This window comes from Lethenteron reissneri, chromosome 7 (genome assembly GCF_015708825.2).
Source record: "Lethenteron reissneri isolate LAM-NWPU_2019-01 chromosome 7, ASM1570882v1, whole genome shotgun sequence".
In the NCBI taxonomy this organism is placed as follows: domain Eukaryota; kingdom Metazoa; phylum Chordata; class Hyperoartia; order Petromyzontiformes; family Petromyzontidae; genus Lethenteron; species Lethenteron reissneri.
In genome coordinates this window covers 4969584-4986308 of record NC_083785.1, presented here as the reverse complement: position 1 = coordinate 4986308, position 16725 = coordinate 4969584, and the positions used below count along the sequence as shown (strand labels likewise).

Below are 16725 nucleotides of genomic sequence, written 5' to 3'. Positions count from 1 at the left end.
ATTCTACAGTGTTTGTTCCAGCCTGAAAGCCCTTTGTCAATCCATTGCTGGATGAGCAACGAGTTCGTTGCGTGGACTGGCGACTTGACCAGCGACAAATTTCGGTGTTATGAGATGAGGACATTTTGTAGATGGAGGAGCCATTCCAGGTGTGTGTTTAATAGGTGGGCAATTATCTCGTATCCGGCCGGGTGGCTCAGCGATCGATCAAGTGGCTCCCAATCGGAAATTTGCAAGTTCAACTCTAGATTGGGGGTCGACTCAGCCCATCATTCCCTTGGGGTCGATAAAATGAGTACAATTTTATTGGTAAGTCAGAATCGGTTACCTATGGTTAGACTCACCCCTTCCAGCAACGTGACATTCCCAGCACTGGCTCTGGGCTGCACATGGGAGAAATAACTTTGACTGGATTGTCTATTGACGCGACTTGAAAGCATTTAGGAGTACATCCGTTGACGTGTACTGTTACTTGGTAATTCCCATGGTAAAACCCATGGTAATTCCCATGGGAAAGCCCATGGTAATTCCCATGGTAAAACCCATGGTAATTCCCATGGTAAAACCCATGGTAATTCCCATGGTAAAACCCATGGTAATTCCCATGGTAAAACCCATGGTAATTCCCATGGTAAAGCCCATGGTAAAACCCATGGTAAAACCCATGGTAAAGCCCATGGTAATTCCCATGGTAAAACCCATGGTGACGTTTTTGACATTGGGACGGTCTGTCGCGACATCTGGTGACTTTCTTGAGGATCGTTTTTGAGGATCGTTTGGCGACTTTTATTTTCAAAAGGTATATGGCAACACTGAGGCTGGCCGCTAGAGGGCACTGAGAGGGGTGTCCCTGCGTTACAGCTCGGCTCCCGGCTTCTCAAGCCCCACCTCGGCCCGTGTTCGCCCCGGGGTCTCCATGGCGGCCTTCTTGTCCCTGCGGGTCGGGGCCTTCGCCTGCCGAGCTCTGCCGGCTACGTCGAGGCGATGTAAGAGACTTTGGGCCCCTTTTACCCGAACCCTCTGATCGCGAACCCTGGGCCCAGCAATGAGGGCGTTGTCCATTATCGCCTCGGGTTGCTGTGACCCTCTGTAGCCAGGCGGGTGGTGTGAAGTCGCCTTGTTGCCAGGGCGGGCTATCAATGGTGGTGTGGTGTGTGTGGCTGCCACTTTGTGCGGCTGTTGTTACTCATGCGTGGCCACCGTCAGGGCTTCGTTGCTCCTCTGCCCAGGGTCGCTGATAGAGGCTGGAGTGGGTAGCACGTCGTCAACTACAGTAGCCAGTCGTAGCCAGAGGTGTCAGACCAGGTAGGCCTCGGCAAGGTCAGGTAAAAACAACGAGCCTACCTTTACCTTACCACAATACAATCACTCTACCCTTACCTTGTACCCTTTAGCAAGGTAAGAAGGTAAGGTAAAAGGTCAAAAACAACGAGCCTACCTTTACCTTACCACAATACAATCACTCTACCCTTACCTTGTACCCTTTAGCAAGGTAAGAAGGTAAGGTAAAAGGTCAAAAACAACGAGCCTACCTTTACCTTTACCCCATACAAATTACCCGATTACAGGGTAATTACTGGGGTACTACTACACATTAAGAAGGTGTATAACAGGTACATGCTCGGTTGAGCGCTTTATTCATATAGAATACTCCCGATGATTCCAATTTTAAATGCAGGCCACGGACTGCGCCACGGAGCTTTTAGCGAGCGGTAAACAAGGTAGGTCAACAAGGCAGTAGGTAAACAAGGCAGTAGGTAAACAAGGCAGTAGGTAAACAAGGCAGTAGGTAAACAAGGCAGTAGGTTAACAAGGCAGTAGGTAAACAAGGCAGTAGGTAAACAAGGCAGTAGGTAAACAAGGCAGTAGGTAAACAAGGCAGTAGGTAAACAAGGCAGTAGGTAAACAAGGTAGTAGGTAAACAAGGCAGTAGGTAAACAAGGCAGTAGGTAAACAAGGCAGTAGGTAAACAAGGCAGTAGGTAAGCAAGGCAGTAGGTAAACAAGGCAGTAGGTAAACAAGGCAGTAGGTAAACAAGGCAGTAGGTAAACAAGGCAGTAGGTAAACAAGGCAGTAGGTAAACGAGGCAGTAGGTAAACGAGGCAGTAGGTAAGCGAGGCAGTAGGTAAACGAGGTAGTAGGTAAGCGAGGCAGTAGGTAAACGAGGCAGTAGGTAAACGAGGTAGTAGGTAAACGAGGCAGTAGGTAAACGAGGCAGTAGGTAAACAAGGTAGTAGGTAAGCGAGGCAGTAGGTAAACGAGGTAGTAGGTAAACGAGGTATTGTCTGAGTAATACTTCGCGCTACCTGTACCCTACCCTTTACCTTACCCCTTGGAATGTCTACACCTTTGTCCTTTACCCTTTTACCCGGTAAAAGGGTAAATTACCTTACCTTGCGGAAACCAGGATAAAAGGAAGCCCTAAACCAAGTTGTGCGAAATAACTTTCCATTGATACGAATGTTTAAGGGCCATCTTAACGTTGTGTTGTGTGCAACCATGCCGTTGACTTATCAATGTTTGCTGCGCCATGGCTATTAGACGCGTGGACCCTGGTTGGGGGATACGCGTGCAAAAGCGCATTAGTTAATTCTAGATTATAGAGTAGAGCGCATTAGTTGCCCCACGCCTGTCCATTCACCACTGTGCAGGCGGCGAGGGTTGGTGGATCACCGCACAATTGTGATCCTCCCTGTGGGTGTCGCCGAGGAGCCATGCCCTGGCGCGCCAGAAGGCAGCAGAAGCAGCACTGTGCAGCAAGAACGTGGACTCCTCCCTATACGGAGGGGAATGTCCCATCTCATGCATGGGGTTTCTCTGGGTGCTCTGGCTTCCTCCCACATTTAAACACTTATTAACTTGTCGAAAATACTCAATACACAGAGGGCAATTGTCGGTGCTGGCTCGCCATGTGGCTGCCTTCCCTCTTGAGTCGCTCTCCCTCTTCGAGAGTGAGCAACACCAGGGGAAGGTGCTCATTACCACTTCGAAATGATCATGGCCACAGGGCTGAGCTTCAGGCTGCGGGAGGAGACCGCGCACTGCGCCCTGGAGGTGTCACCCGACGGCAGCGGCGTCGTAAACCGTGTGATTGGCCTCGACTCCAGCAAGCTGCCCGCCAGCCCGGCTCGCTTTGTCGACTGGGCCGCGGTCATGGGCGACACGACCATTTCCTCTGGCCGCCACTACTGGGAGGTAAAGGTCACCACCACCACTCACAGAGTGACACTGACACCATTCGTGGCCACAGAGACGCTTTGGGAAGCACGTGTCTGGCAACGACCAAGTCATCCCTGAATTCGCCCAATTTTTTAAATCTCGGATACTTAGCGGCGTCGACACTGGTTCGTACTTGGATGGGAATGCCAATGGGTTGCATAAAACACCTCGAGTAACAATCTCTAATCGACTGATTTAAATACGTGTAGATTTGGGGATTTATTAACTACTTTTTTATCTAACCCCAGGATTTGTAGGTGTTGGGCTCGGCAGTGGCCAGGGGATGACATTACAGCAATATTTGACCTTCCCCGCACCTCCGATTAGCTACGTACGGTGTGAAAAAAGTTCAACAGATTCTTGAATCTCGCTGTGGAGTGCTTTACCTCAAATACTCGACTTTCTCTGGGCACTCTGGTTTCCTCCCATGTGCGACTCAGTTGAATTGCCCAAACATACTTACACTAACTAGCCTTTTGCCCGTCCAAGGACCGGTGTATTTCAGTAAATCTGAAACTTGCAAGTGAAAAGCAGACCGCGACGTGATATTCATTGCATCAATTCGTGTGCAATTTGTAAGGCCGCGGGGTGGGGGTGGGGTCCATTTGGAAGACGTCACCTCTTAATGATTATTAATGAGGGGTGCTGGCTGACGTGGAGTGACAGCACGTGCAGGGGACACAGATATTCTTGGCTCATAGTAGTAAATTCTCTTGAAGACGTTCTGAGACAGCAAAGATGTTCTGGGTAAAGATCATTATAATTACTGAAAATATGCTTGGTCTCATATTTACTTAATCGTACATTGTGGGGGCAAAAACCTGAAATACAATGCTTGGTGGATCACGTACATTTGTGAAACACTCCTGAAATATCAGCTAAATATTTAATTCAGGAGCTTCCTTAAAAAGTATTTTGACATGATGGATAAATAGCAATCATCCTCCTCACATTTTTCAAACATCAGACATTGTGCTTACCGGTATGTAGTAATGAACGCTCGTTCACGCTACACTTATTGAAAATGCTTATAGTAGTCTGCACATGTTACAATCAGTGTGGAGCAGGACGTTATAGGACTTGATTTGGTTTGTAAGTTTGGCTTTGGATATTTTCATTTTAATCCAGTGTGGGGTAGAGATAATTTGATAAGACTGCAGCATGACTTCATAACACAGATTTGAAAAATTGACAATTTGAGCAACGTGTGTGCTGGTGCACTTACCATGTTTTCCTTCCCACCCGTGTTGTGTGGATAATGAAGGTCACAGTTAAAGAATCATCGGACTTCCGTGTGGGGGTAGCGGACCCAGCCGTGACACGGGACCTCTGTCCAGGTGATGCCCCTCACTCGTGGGCCTTCTCCTTCTCTCCAAGCGGCCACTGGACAGCACTGAATGCTGGTCACGCAGAGCCGCTCATCGATAGCATAGGGCAACAGGAGCGTATCGGTCTGCTGCTTGATCTGGAGGCCGGCTCGCTCGGCTTGGTCTTGCCAGGGTCTCCGCCACGCCTGATTAATCAAATCAAGGCTAAGTTCTCCACGCCACTGACACCCACATTTGTGTTGTGGGATGGAGAACTGCTCATGCATGCAGATTTGGATGTACCAGCTGGCTTATCCTAACTGGTGTGGATTTTTTATTTTTATAAAATGGGAACATTGTTTTCGTCAAGGAAACTTGTCTTTGTGCTGTGGGATGTAGAGCTGCTCATGCATGTGGGTTTGAATGTACCAGCTGGATAAGTCTAACGGGTGTAGGTTTTTTCAATATAAATTGAAAACTTTATTTTCATCAAGAAAACATGACCTAATGAGATACATTTTACAAATTTACAGATTATTGAGAATTAAATGCAACAACAGGAATGCTGAATTCCACTTGCTGCATACATATCAAGCAATAATGTTTACATACCTAACATCCTCAGTTGTCAATGTGTTAACTTGCCATTTTGTGACAATAAATGTTTTATATTTTGAGGGCTAAGTTATGAGCATGTGGCATCATTTCTACATTCACCTGCACAATGCACATTATGGGCACTGATAAATGCTCTCGGGCCCGATTGGGGTGCTCGTCATCCAGTGCCGATGTCCATGTATGTGGGGCTGCAAGTGGCAGTGTAATGCGAGCAAATATGAAGGAAGGCTCAGTGGTGCATGGGCCACGGGTGGTCCGCAAGGCTGTAGGAAATAAACTGTTAAGCTTGCCGATACTGGTTTTTTATTCACGAAACTATATTTTGTATCGTCCAATTCTTGAGATTGTATATCAAGAGTGCAGGTGTAGAGCTGGGTGAGTGAACCTTTCACCAAGCGCCGGATAGGAATTTAAAAAAAGCTTCTGTCCAGCCACATTTACTTCTCGACCACTGCGAATGTTCCCCTCAGCGAGAGAAGTGACGAAGCGTGTTACAACTAAAAACACTGCAACCTGGTCGAGTATATTCCAACACTAGCACCCGATTTGTGCGGCTAAGATACCAGCAGTGACTGATGAATTTCGTTTGCGAACCGTTTCTAAATTGTAGGTCTCATGAGGCTACGTGTTGCCTTAAACCAAGTAGACGTAACCGCCTCGCCGGCCCGAGGTTCCTTCCCCTGGAGTAGGGTGTAGATTAGAACGTCAGATGTCGAGGGTATAGAGGGCATAGTGGCGGAGGTGTGTAGTTGTACACGCAGTTGTAGACCAAATTGAACGCGCCCAAGACGACGGTCACCGAAGCGATGGACCGATGAAATAAGTGAATGTGAACCTTCACGTGGAACTACTGCATCGCAGGATCATGCGACGTGGTGACGGGGGAGGCCTTCATCCAGCAGTGGAGTGACCACGGCTGCGATGATGATGGTGATGTGGTGTCTAGGGGAGGCCATCATCTAGCAGTGGAGTGACCACGGCTGCTGTGATGATGATGGTGGTGGTGGTGGAGTCGAGGGGAGGCCTTCATCCAGCAGTGGAGTGACCACGGCTGCGATGATGATGATGGTGGTGGTGATGTGGTGTCTAGGGGAGGCCATCATCTAGCAGTGGAGTGACCACGGCTGCTATGATGATGATGGTGATGTGGTGTCTAGGAGAGGCCTTCATCCAGCAGTGGAGTGACCACGGCTGCAATGATGATGATGTGGTGATGTGGTGTCTAGGGGAGGCCATCATCTAGCAGTGGAGTGACCACGGCTGCAATGATGATGATGTGGTGTCTAGGGGAGGCCATCGTCCAGCAGTGGAGTGACCACGGCTGCAATGATGATGATGGTGATGTGGTGTCTAGGGGAGGCCATCATCTAGCAGTGGAGTGACCACGGCTGCAATGATGATGATGGTGATGTGGTGTCTAGGGGAGGCCTTCATCCAGCAGTGGAGTGACCACGGCTGCAATGATGGTGATGTGGTGATGTGGTGTCTAGGGGAGGCCATCATCTAGCAGTGGAGTGACCACGGCTGCAATGATGATGATGGTGATGTGGTGTCTAGGGGAGGCCTTCATCCAGCAGTGGAGTGACCACGGCTGCAATGATGATGATGTGGTGATGTGGTGTCTAGGGGAGGCCATCATCTAGCAGTGGAGTGACCACGGCTGCAATGATGATGATGTGGTGATGTGGTGTCTAGGGGAGGCCATCGTCCAGCATGGCCGTTGCTGTTCCAGGCAACTCAGGCTTCACGGCGGCGCCAGGCCGCGGCGTCCCCGTCGCCATGGTTTCCACGCGCGTGACGTCACGGCCGACCAATCAAGGCACAGCTTCCCTAGCAACGAGCGTCTTAGCGATGGAGACGCCCGATCCGATTGGTTCCGGCGCGAGGCGTGTCCAGTAAGGTCTCCTGTGATTGGGCAGAGCGAGCGAGCGCCGCTGGTTAAGCTCGTGCGGCGTTTAAGAGTTTATTATTGTAACTTTGTTACAATTATTACGATTACCGTCATCGTTATTAAATTACACCAGTGGGACTACTACACCATCCTAACTTCTCACGGATAGTGGGCAGCTCCTGGACTCTGAAGACCTGCAAAACGTGTCCACGGCAACGCCCGCTACGTGGAGCATTGCGTGGCCTCACGTTGGCCCCACTCGCTTCTACCGGGTAAGATAGAATAGCAAGTTGAGTTAACATTCTTTTGTGATTGTCTCACATTGCCTATACTTTACACTCCTTTCGCTTTTTGTATTGTTCATTGTAACCTTCTGACCGACCCCTCCTGGGCATCTGTGAAAATGAGATTCATAGCCAATCGGATTTCTCCAGGATAAATAAAGATTCTGATTCTGCCGAGCTGTCTACATACCTACGCGTTTGGCTGTCTACATTTACACATGTTTACCTTTCTACTTGCCTCTCTAACTTGTCAACTTGCTTACCTGAATACATGGCTGCCGACTTAGCTGTCTGTTTATCCGTCTCCCTATGTACCTGTCGACTCGATGTGTATATTTATACCTGCCTGTTTACCCGTCCCCCTGTCTCGCTATTCGTCTATCTGCCTCTGTACCTGTTCACCTTTTCTACCTCCCTGTCTACCTGCGCATATGCCTGTCTACCTGCGCATATGCCTGTCTACCTGCGCATATGCCTGTCTACCTGCGCATATGCCTGTCTACCTGCGCATATGCCTGTCTACCTGCGCATATGCCTGTCTTACTGAATACCTTGACACCTGCCCGCCAGTTTACCTGTCGCCCTGCCTGCCTGCCCGTCTGGGTACCAGTTTACTTGTCTAACAACGTCTGCCCGTTTACCTCTTTACACTGGCCTCTTACCCCCTAGTGCTGGAAGTTTACCCTGGTTCTGTTTATTTACTGCTCTCCATACACGGAGTATTGGGATCTGGTTATGTACGGATGAAATCCGTCTTACAAATTTAATTAATTATTGTTACCCACTTGCTCACCTGTCTTTGCTTGCTTGCATTCTGTACATATCTTTCTGCCAGGGTTAAAAAGACAATGTTAATGTGTTACGCAGTAATGTGTTTAATACTGTTGATTTTACTCAGCACTGATATTTACTCTTATTCAACGTGTATCAAATTGAGGTCCTGTAGGCACTGTGGTGGGTGCCGTATGTGGGATTTGGCTTCGTTCTTTTCCTTATATTTATTTGTTGCAGAAATAATGGTCTCTGGGCAGCGAAGCACTCAACCGCGTCATGTCTGACCAAGGCAGGAACAATAAGGAAAAAGAAGGATCCACTTTCAAGTAATTGTCATCTTTATTGTCATCATTATTGCCAACCAAACCCACCAGAATTGAAAGGGGAATGTGTAAGCAAATATCACAACACGTCCAATATGTTTGTCTTCAAGGGATGTGGATGTCCTGGGGCGGCTGCTGGATTTGTTGAATACCCCGGCCAGCAAACAGCAGGTGCTTATTCTTTCTTCCCTCTGCGCATACAACACATTCCCCTAAACTATAACCAACTCCTAACATGACCTTAATCTACAAGACCTCAACAGTGGACCCAATGTATCCTTAACAAAGGAAACAAATTGTGGAACAAACTGCTCTCCATTGAGACCAGCATCACCACAATAGCCATATATATGAGCCATCAAATCGCAGGTAACTTTTGGCCATTGGGTACTGCTTGTCGCAGAGGGTCTCCGTGTGAATTCGGCAGGCCGCCCTGGTTAATACTGCGAGTGTATTAACTATAAAATACATGATGTTAAAGATCCCATGATGTCATTCAAAGGAGAGTGCTCCAGCGTGATGGTCCAATTTTGCCAAATTAGATATAAAAACATTTTTGAAAATTACTTGATTGGGAAACAGTAATTGTCACCCCCAACTGCAAACACATTGCAGAACCCTCCTGAAAAAAGAGTTGAGTCACAGTGAGGCTTTCATAAGTTGTAACAATAATAATTGGAATTAATAACCCTATGTGTTTGAATATACTTGTATGTGCAGCTTCCAGCACTGGGCAGTATGGGAGCTTCCAGCCGTGTGGGGAAGGGGAGGAGAGATGCTCGTTTCCAGTCGACCGAGGCTCTGCAGTTGGAAGCTTTCAGGTACTGTAATTATAAATCTACTCACAGTCCGTCACACGCGGTCTGTAAAGAATTCTCCATATTCTCCACAAAAGGATGCACAAATCATACAAATTGTTTAAGGGAAATGTGCAACTTGAATCTGAGTGATATTTTGTTATAGGATTGTATGGATTAATTGTTCTTCTAATCTTATTAATTGTGAGTGACGTAGTTGTGCTTTTCATTGTGAGCGAATGTTGAGGTTTGCACCATGAGCATGATGATTGTGAATTTCATTGTGAACGTGATGACCGTGATTACCATTGTGAGCGAGATGGTTGTGAGTTGGAAATTAGTGTTAAATTTGTGGGTTTCATTGTGAGGGTGATGATTGTGCATTGTCCTTTCAGTTCCAAGTACAAGAATGAGCGGGCGTTTAGCTCTCTACATGAGCACAGCCGCTTCCTGGAGATTCTCACTGCTCTCATCACACAGCGGCTTCTATGCAGGCACAGCAATAACACTGTCCTACACACAGGGACACACTGTCATCTGTAATTGTGTCACTTCTAACACCATCCTATCCGAACTTAACCCTATCTGCCATTCATCAATCCACATTATCCTCGACATACCTCACAGGCTGCATAATTGCCAGCTGATTGAAAAAAAAACAATGGCATCCCCTTATCTGCCAGAAGGGACACACATTTATTTATATTGATCTACAAATGTTATTGAGGCATACATTCCTTCAACCTGAATTCATCCTTCTCTCTTTTCCCCAACATAAGAAAATCTGCTGACAATCTACACTTCTCTGCACCGCCCCTAAACAATCCTCCATCCTAGAGGGGGGAATAATTTGGTTGCTTTGCTCCAGAATTGTAAAATATCTTGGTCTCTAAATCCAAACGACTTAATGACTTTCCACACCTTCAATTCTCTGACCTATAAGCTGCTTGAATATCGATGTTGCTGTAAGAATTAACTTGAGCCGACAGACCCAGTATAATTCTTTCTCTTATGATTTTGTTATGTGAATTAGTTGAATTAACTACCGGTAAATACCTGTCATTTAAAATCCATTTGACTTTGAATTATTGTCATTATATTTTAGTTTGTTTTCTTTTGATATTGTTAGTTACAACGTACATCTGTTGTATCTGAAATCCCTTGCCTGCTTGTATTATCTCACCATTTTACTTGTATGGCCATCTCAACCACATCGACATTGTAAAAGAGCCTGTGTAGGCTCAAGTTCTTACTCTCTCACTCTGAATCTGACCTGCGCATATATAATTCACGCAGGAGTGGCCACATTAGTGTGCCAGGCTCGGTGCCATGAGAACCAATGCCTGGATCAGTATGCCTGCTCAATGTGCAGTTTACACACACACGTTTGCATTAATATAAACAAGGAAAAAATATCATGCATAAGCTTGGTTTCTGTAATACTTTACAGCATGCGATTATCCTTGGAAGTATTTCATTAGCAATAATATTGTGTTTCAAGCCGCACTACAAAATGTCACATGGTGCATGATGTTGTGAGATTACGTCACCCAATAATATGACCAGGAGAGGAGAACTGGTGCGGGAGGCGTGTGCTTTTTTTGTCACTGGGTATTTGAATCCTTTTAGCTCTGGATTTCGTCTAGGTTTTGAAAAAACCCTTGGATCGATTTGGCCAGTTTTCAATTAGGTAAACTCCTAATAGCAACAACTTTATACTAATGTTTTTTTTTATATTGGGCCATCTTTACAGACAGCCAGTCAGACAGACGTAGAAAGCTAATGGATGAGCACTTCCAACTTCAGTTGCAAAGTTTTAAGAAGAAATTATCTCACGAAAATATATTAAAGTAGTTGCAATGAGGTAATCCTATTCAAGGTGTCTAGGTACGGAGTTCCCAAAGTAAGCACAGCCATGCCTCGTGATGGCTGCGGTGTGTTATTACAGACAGTGGAGAGACCGGGCGCCGATGGCCAATATTCTACCTGTGCTCATCTGCCTCCGCCTCTTCATGCGGGACTTTTCTTACCAGGTCCTCCACACCACTACACTCTGAATGGAGTCTGTTTTGAGTTCTGTAATACCCGTTATTCAAAGTCAGTGATTTCTTGATCAAACGAGCACCGAGGCGGTGCTCATCTCTTGTTTATAGCCCCGAGCCAGTGGTGGAAATTCCACATTCATATGATAGGGGAGAGAACAACCACTGCTGACTTCCATACAAAGTGTACTTATTTTTCAACCCCAGAAACATGATGGGCTGAGTCAAACCCCAACCAGGATTTGAACATGCAACCTTCCAATTGCATGCCACTCTCTATTACTGAGCCACCTAGCTGGTTCATGTACCCATGAGGCCCACTGCATACCTTCATGTTATATTTGAGCCGCACATTGGGGCTTTTTTGTGTAAACTAAACTAACGTTGGCATTGCTAAGTTCACAAAAAAACAACTACAATACAATACATTCCACAAGCAGGGAAGCAAGGCGCTGCCAAACTTTACTTCTCAACAAACAGTTTAGTTGATTTCTGGTGAGACCCATTGAGCTAAGAAGCTATTTTTCTACAAGAGTCTGGGTGTCAAGATTAACCACACAACAAATGTACAGTATTACCAACTCACTGTTCTTTGAAATGTAATAACAGCGAGACTGAGAACTGCTCATTGTGGCTTTATAAATAATAGTGGCTCCAATAGTGGCAGTATTTTCTAGTTTGTTGATATGACAGGAATGAAACCAGAATAACCAGAAAGGATGCTTATGGTGTGCTGTTTTCTTTGCAGAGGGTGCTGTACGATATGGGAGGGGTGTCTGGCTTAGCAATGGTAAGTTCAAAGTACAGCTTATGACGCTGGAAATTCAGTTATTCAATCTTTAGAAAGGCCATAAAATAATGGGTAGTATTGCGAAAGGTTTTGACCTTAATGTTCTGCTTGGGGATGTTAGTTGTCCTCATTTGGTTGACTAAGTTTATAAAACGCTATAAATGCAGAAAACAGCTATTTCAATAAACCGTTCAAATGTCAAAGTGTGTTGTATCAATGGTTAATGAAGTGTGCAGGGAGTTGATGGGTCTTATTGTGGTTATGGGGTGTGTAAAAAATTACCTGCGGACATTACCAGTGCATCTCACCGATTTACGTGAGAGGAAAGCTGCAGACTAATCGCACTAATATTGACGTGTGTCTGGTTTGGCGACTGGAAGTATATGGACGAGGTGGCACAGCGGCACTTGTGTTACGAAGAGGAGAAGTTTGCAGAGGACGTCCTTGTCAATCTCACCAGTGAGTGAGCCCAGTATGTCAAACAGCAAAATGACGTGTTTATTCAAGTTATATTGGAGTCACTTCCTGCAACTGCCACTTGCTTTTTCTGTGTTAAAACTGCGTATTGTTCTGTATTTTATAAAATGCTTGCTTTGTGGAAAATGCAGTGTACAGTGTTTAAGGGCACAGCTGTTTACATAATGGTGAGCTCAAGCCACTTATCGTTTTCCTTTTTTAAACATGCGCAGTCATTGGATTGTGTGTGAATGTTCACCATCACGCGAACTCTGGTCATCCTTGCAACGACTTTTGGATATCTATCGAACAAAGACGGTCACTGCATCGGGTGTTTCCAGATGCACTTCTGCGGCTGTCTGGAACGCTATTCCTTCTGATATTAGGAAACCACTGGAGCGATGTACTTTAAAATCTATATTGAAAACTAATTTCTTTAGAACTGCCTTTTGTGTTTAGTTTCTTGTCCTTTCCCCGCACCTCCTATTAGCATGGTTGGCTACGTAGGGTATGAAAGAAGTTCAGCATAGATATATCAGTAAATGGCTCATGGCCAAATGTGGTTGAGCATTGAGAAGTACTTTATTTTAAGTGTTATTGGTAGATAGTGCATCCAGAGATTTATTGCAAACCAGAAATATCTCAGTGATTTTAATTCTACATCTGTGTCTTTGTCATCATTATTGAAGTCATAGTTATTTATATCATTAACACACGTTGGATGTGAAAGAACCATCTATGGATACTCTAGATATATCAGAAATTTCCATGTTGATTAAATTCCAATCAATATTAGAGGGGTGCCGAGGTGTGATGGTTAACACAATTGACTTGCAATCCAAAGGTCGCCGATTCGATTCCATCTTCTGGCGCGGTTGTTGAAACAATTTGGGCACGTTTCTCAAATCTCCCCATCTGTGTCCACGCAGCAGTACAAGTGGATACTATACCGTCGTTTGGCAAGTTGCGTGTTGAAGTACAGTGTGGGTACACACACCTCTTCCAACTCATCTGGTCAACATGGTGGAGTAGACTAAATACCCTCGCTCGAACAGAGACTTCTCCGCCAGCAGTGGCATGAGCAAGCGATTGCAGGGCTGCATTTTTACAGTTTACTACTTTTTATTACATGCAATCATAATAAGCAGGTCTGTCACGAGCTAGTAATAATAATGTATTCAAATATGTTTGTGAATGTATAAATATTAAGGTTAAATTTGTCATCCAGTAAAGAGAAAGACTGCATAGAGATTAGGGCGAGCAAGGCCGCTGTGCTTTTTGTGCTGGTGTTTTGCCGCAGATATCTTCCAAAAGCTCGCTGGAGTGGTGGAGCAGAGGGAATGGGTCACAGAATCTGGGGCACACAAGGTAGGCTGACTCCTGACAGCCCCAGCTATTTCGTGAAATTGTGGTCACTGTTTTCCTTGGCCTCACACTGGATTGACAGAAATGAGAAGAATCCAGCTGCTTAGCGCATCCTGTATTTGTTATGCAATGACTCTGCAGACGTTGGTGATTCTGACAGCTGCCAGGGAGTCCAGTGTGCTGCTGGGTTCACTGCTGGCACTCAACAGTCTGGCTGAGAGGTGGAGTGATGCAACATTCCCCTTCTACACTACTACAAACAACACCGACTACCACCATATCATCCTCACTGTTCATATTAAAATTATTATTTATTATTACACTTGTTTACCAAGGAAAGCCTCAATGAGTGCCAATACTATTTTTTAAGAGGGTCCTCATAAGCATTCACAGTAGCGGGTGACAATAGCGATGTGTTTCCCAATTAAGTAATTTGTGATTAATGTTTTTTGACCTTGGGAAAATTTTGACCATGATGCCAACACACTGGCCTGCAATTTTTCTCATTTTGTCAAGGAATTTTCTTACGTCCATTGTTATGCAGATTGTCCACATTGTATGGTTAAATAAACCTGCATAATTAGCCATGGTGGCCTGGCTTATTCCAACCACAAACTTCTGCAGAAAGTGGTGAACATGCGACCACTGCGCCATGTTACTACTCGTTGCCATCATCTTCTGTCATCAGTATCACCGTCTGCTTATTTGCCATGGTTACTGTCACTGAGAACTGGGTTTGTCAGTGATTCTGGTGTTGTTGGGCTCCAGTGCGGCGTGCCGCGGGAAGCTGGCGGAGCTAGCTGTGGTGGAGAATCTCCTGCCTGTTCTGCAGGACTATGACCTCCTATCCCAGCGGTGAGCTGGAATGTGCGCACCTTTCTTGCTGGCACAACAGACACACTTGCTCCAGCTATGAAGTGGCATTCATGACCAGATGAGAGCCCATTGATTGAGAGAGTTTGTGTATAAAACATTGCGCATTCTGAGACTGCTCTAGGTGCACGTAGGCAGTCACACTGGCGGGCCCGCGTCTCTCTCTGTGCAGGTTAGCTATGGACCTACTGCGGCAGCTGTGCCAGGAGCGCCCTGTGTGGCATCAGATGCGGGTGTTGGGTGGAGTGCCGGTGCTGTTGAGCCTCCTGCAGGGCGAGCACCTGCGCCTGCTTGCGAGCGCCGTGTGGGCCCTCGTGCACTTGTGCGAGGACCAGGCCATGCTCGAGGACATTCGGCGCTGGGGGGGTGTCACTCAGCTTCTGCGGCTGCTGCAGGGGTGAGGTCTTCTGGCTGGAAGATGCACTGTGTAATCCAATTAGCAGTCTTAATCACACCAATGACCAGGGCCAGCTTTCATTTGGATTTGTCTGGCTTGATTTAACAACGCACAGAGGTGTGCTCACAAACAGCAGGAAGGCACAACTTCCATATGTTTATTCCATTATTTGAATTATAAATACAGTTGCTGAGAATAGGCCCCAAAAGTCAAGTAGCCAGCAACAAATAAAAGTTGTAATTAGAGTTAATTCGTTTATCTAATTGAGCACGTTTATAAGAGACTATGGGTTGGAATTCCAAAGGCGAGCTGTATGAGGGAAGAAGTAGAAAAAGAAGTGTTTGACCTGCACTGTGGTTGCTGAACAGAGTATGAATGAGATGATAGAGTCAATGGCGGAGCCAGGATTTTCAGGTTGGGGGGGCAACCCCTCCAGCAATGAAAAATGATAGGAGTTGTTCGTAAGTAAGGACTTGTCCCTTGCTTTTTATTCGACGCGTGTGCGGCGATGGCGCAGCCATCGATCGAGGGTCGAATTCGAACTGTGTGTGATCGGCATCGCGCTCGCTGAAGGTATGCCTTCAGGGAAGTCGTGTACTGTATACGCAACTGCGCACAATTCTGTGAGTCACTTATAACTGCTTTGGATCATTGGGGGGGCACGTGCCACCCCCCCCCACCCCCCATTGGCTCCGCCAGTGGATACAGTCACTCATGCTTGCCATGTGATCGCCATGTGGCATCTATGATTTGCACACCTTTATGTGTTAATAGTTTTTAGAAAGTATTAGATTTTTCTGAGTGTTGGCTGCATGTGTCAACGACCCAGAAAATATTTGATTACCTGGCACACCACCTCTAGTATACTTTTCTGTATGTCTGTGGCTAATAGTTACACGCGACTTCCCGGTTTCAGTAGACAAGTGAAAATTATTCGGCGAGAAATTAAGGCCTGGCGATAGCACTATCAATTCCACTGATGACAGTGAGAATAGATCGATAGTTTTCTTGTAAACTGATGCTGTAATTTGAAGGAGACAGTGATTGGCGGACATGCTGTGTGCACCCCAGGGACCGTGAGCGTCGGTTTGTGTCGGACCGCATTTCCTTTGGGGGCCTGTCAAGCGCCAATGCAGCTGGGCGACTGCGGCAGCTCCCGCTTTCGGAAGAACTGAGCCCCGCGGAAATCCAGGATGGCCTCACCTCCTTGCAGGCTGGCACGCATGCATGCACACACACACGTCTGTTTACATACTGGTTTAAATACTCGTACAATAATCACCCAAAACATATTTTGATGTTCTTGTTACACAATTTTTTAATGAATGTTTTTTAAGGTAATCTATCTGAAACAACTTTGGCAAATTCAATCTGCAAATGATGATAAAACCCATCACAACAAAACAATCAGTGCAGACCAGAAAACAATCAGATTTAACAACACACAGAGATGTGCATTGCATGTTATGGTGTGGATAAGGCTAGGGGCTATTGTACATGAAATACTCATCTTTGTGTGTTGTTAATTATTCAACTTTGACAGCATTAAATGTATTTAACTTAATATTGATTAATGTTTGTGCACCACT

General features: G+C 45.9%; 2 protein-coding genes across 6 annotated transcripts in view; both read left to right on the top strand.

The window, feature by feature from the left end:
* Positions 1–840: 840 nt before the first annotated feature.
* Positions 841–5210, top strand: LOC133356179 (SPRY domain-containing protein 4-like). Its single transcript, XM_061573560.1, has 3 exons — positions 841–986; positions 3008–3195; positions 4484–5210. The coding sequence occupies exons 1-3, from the start codon at positions 917–919 to the stop codon at positions 4844–4846; spliced, it is 621 nt and encodes a 206-aa protein (XP_061429544.1). The 5' UTR covers positions 841–916; the 3' UTR covers positions 4847–5210.
* Positions 5211–7021: 1811 nt separating this feature from the next.
* The window catches only part of NEK10 (NIMA related kinase 10), a 32245-nt gene continuing 22541 nt past the window's right edge, over positions 7022–16725 (top strand). For 2 of the 5 annotated variants that reach the window (XR_009756815.1, XR_009756816.1), the window contains exons 1-13: positions 7023–7307; positions 8331–8419; positions 8527–8587; positions 9137–9237; positions 9609–9707; positions 11162–11246; positions 12004–12045; positions 12426–12504; positions 13802–13869; positions 14008–14087; positions 14635–14721; positions 14912–15136; positions 16208–16353. Coding sequence is in view for 1 of the 5 variants with exons in the window: in XM_061573533.1 (XP_061429517.1) it covers positions 8370–8419; positions 8527–8587; positions 9137–9237; positions 9609–9707; positions 11162–11246; positions 12004–12045; positions 12426–12504; positions 13802–13869; positions 14008–14087; positions 14635–14721; positions 14912–15136; positions 16208–16353 (1123 nt within the window). In the remaining 4 variants the exon portion in view is untranslated. Of the gene's footprint in view, positions 7308–8330; positions 8420–8526; positions 8588–9136; positions 9238–9608; positions 9708–11161; positions 11247–12003; positions 12046–12425; positions 12505–13801; positions 13870–14007; positions 14088–14634; positions 14722–14911; positions 15137–16207; positions 16354–16725 lie in introns of all 5 variants that reach the window. The other 3 variants (XR_009756818.1, XM_061573533.1, XR_009756817.1) reach the window with 2 other exon arrangements.

Bases quoted from the DNA above. Each gene is read 5' to 3' on its own strand.
- LOC133356179 (XM_061573560.1), top strand. From the start codon at position 917: ATGGCGGCCTTCTTGTCCCTGCGGGTCGGGGCCTTCGCCTGCCGAGCT. The intron at 987-3,007 runs GTAAGAGACTTT...TCATGGCCACAG, and splicing joins GCCGGCTACGTCGAGGCGAT to GGCTGAGCTTCAGGCTGCGG. The intron at 3,196-4,483 runs GTAAAGGTCACC...TGGATAATGAAG, and splicing joins CTGGCCGCCACTACTGGGAG to GTCACAGTTAAAGAATCATC.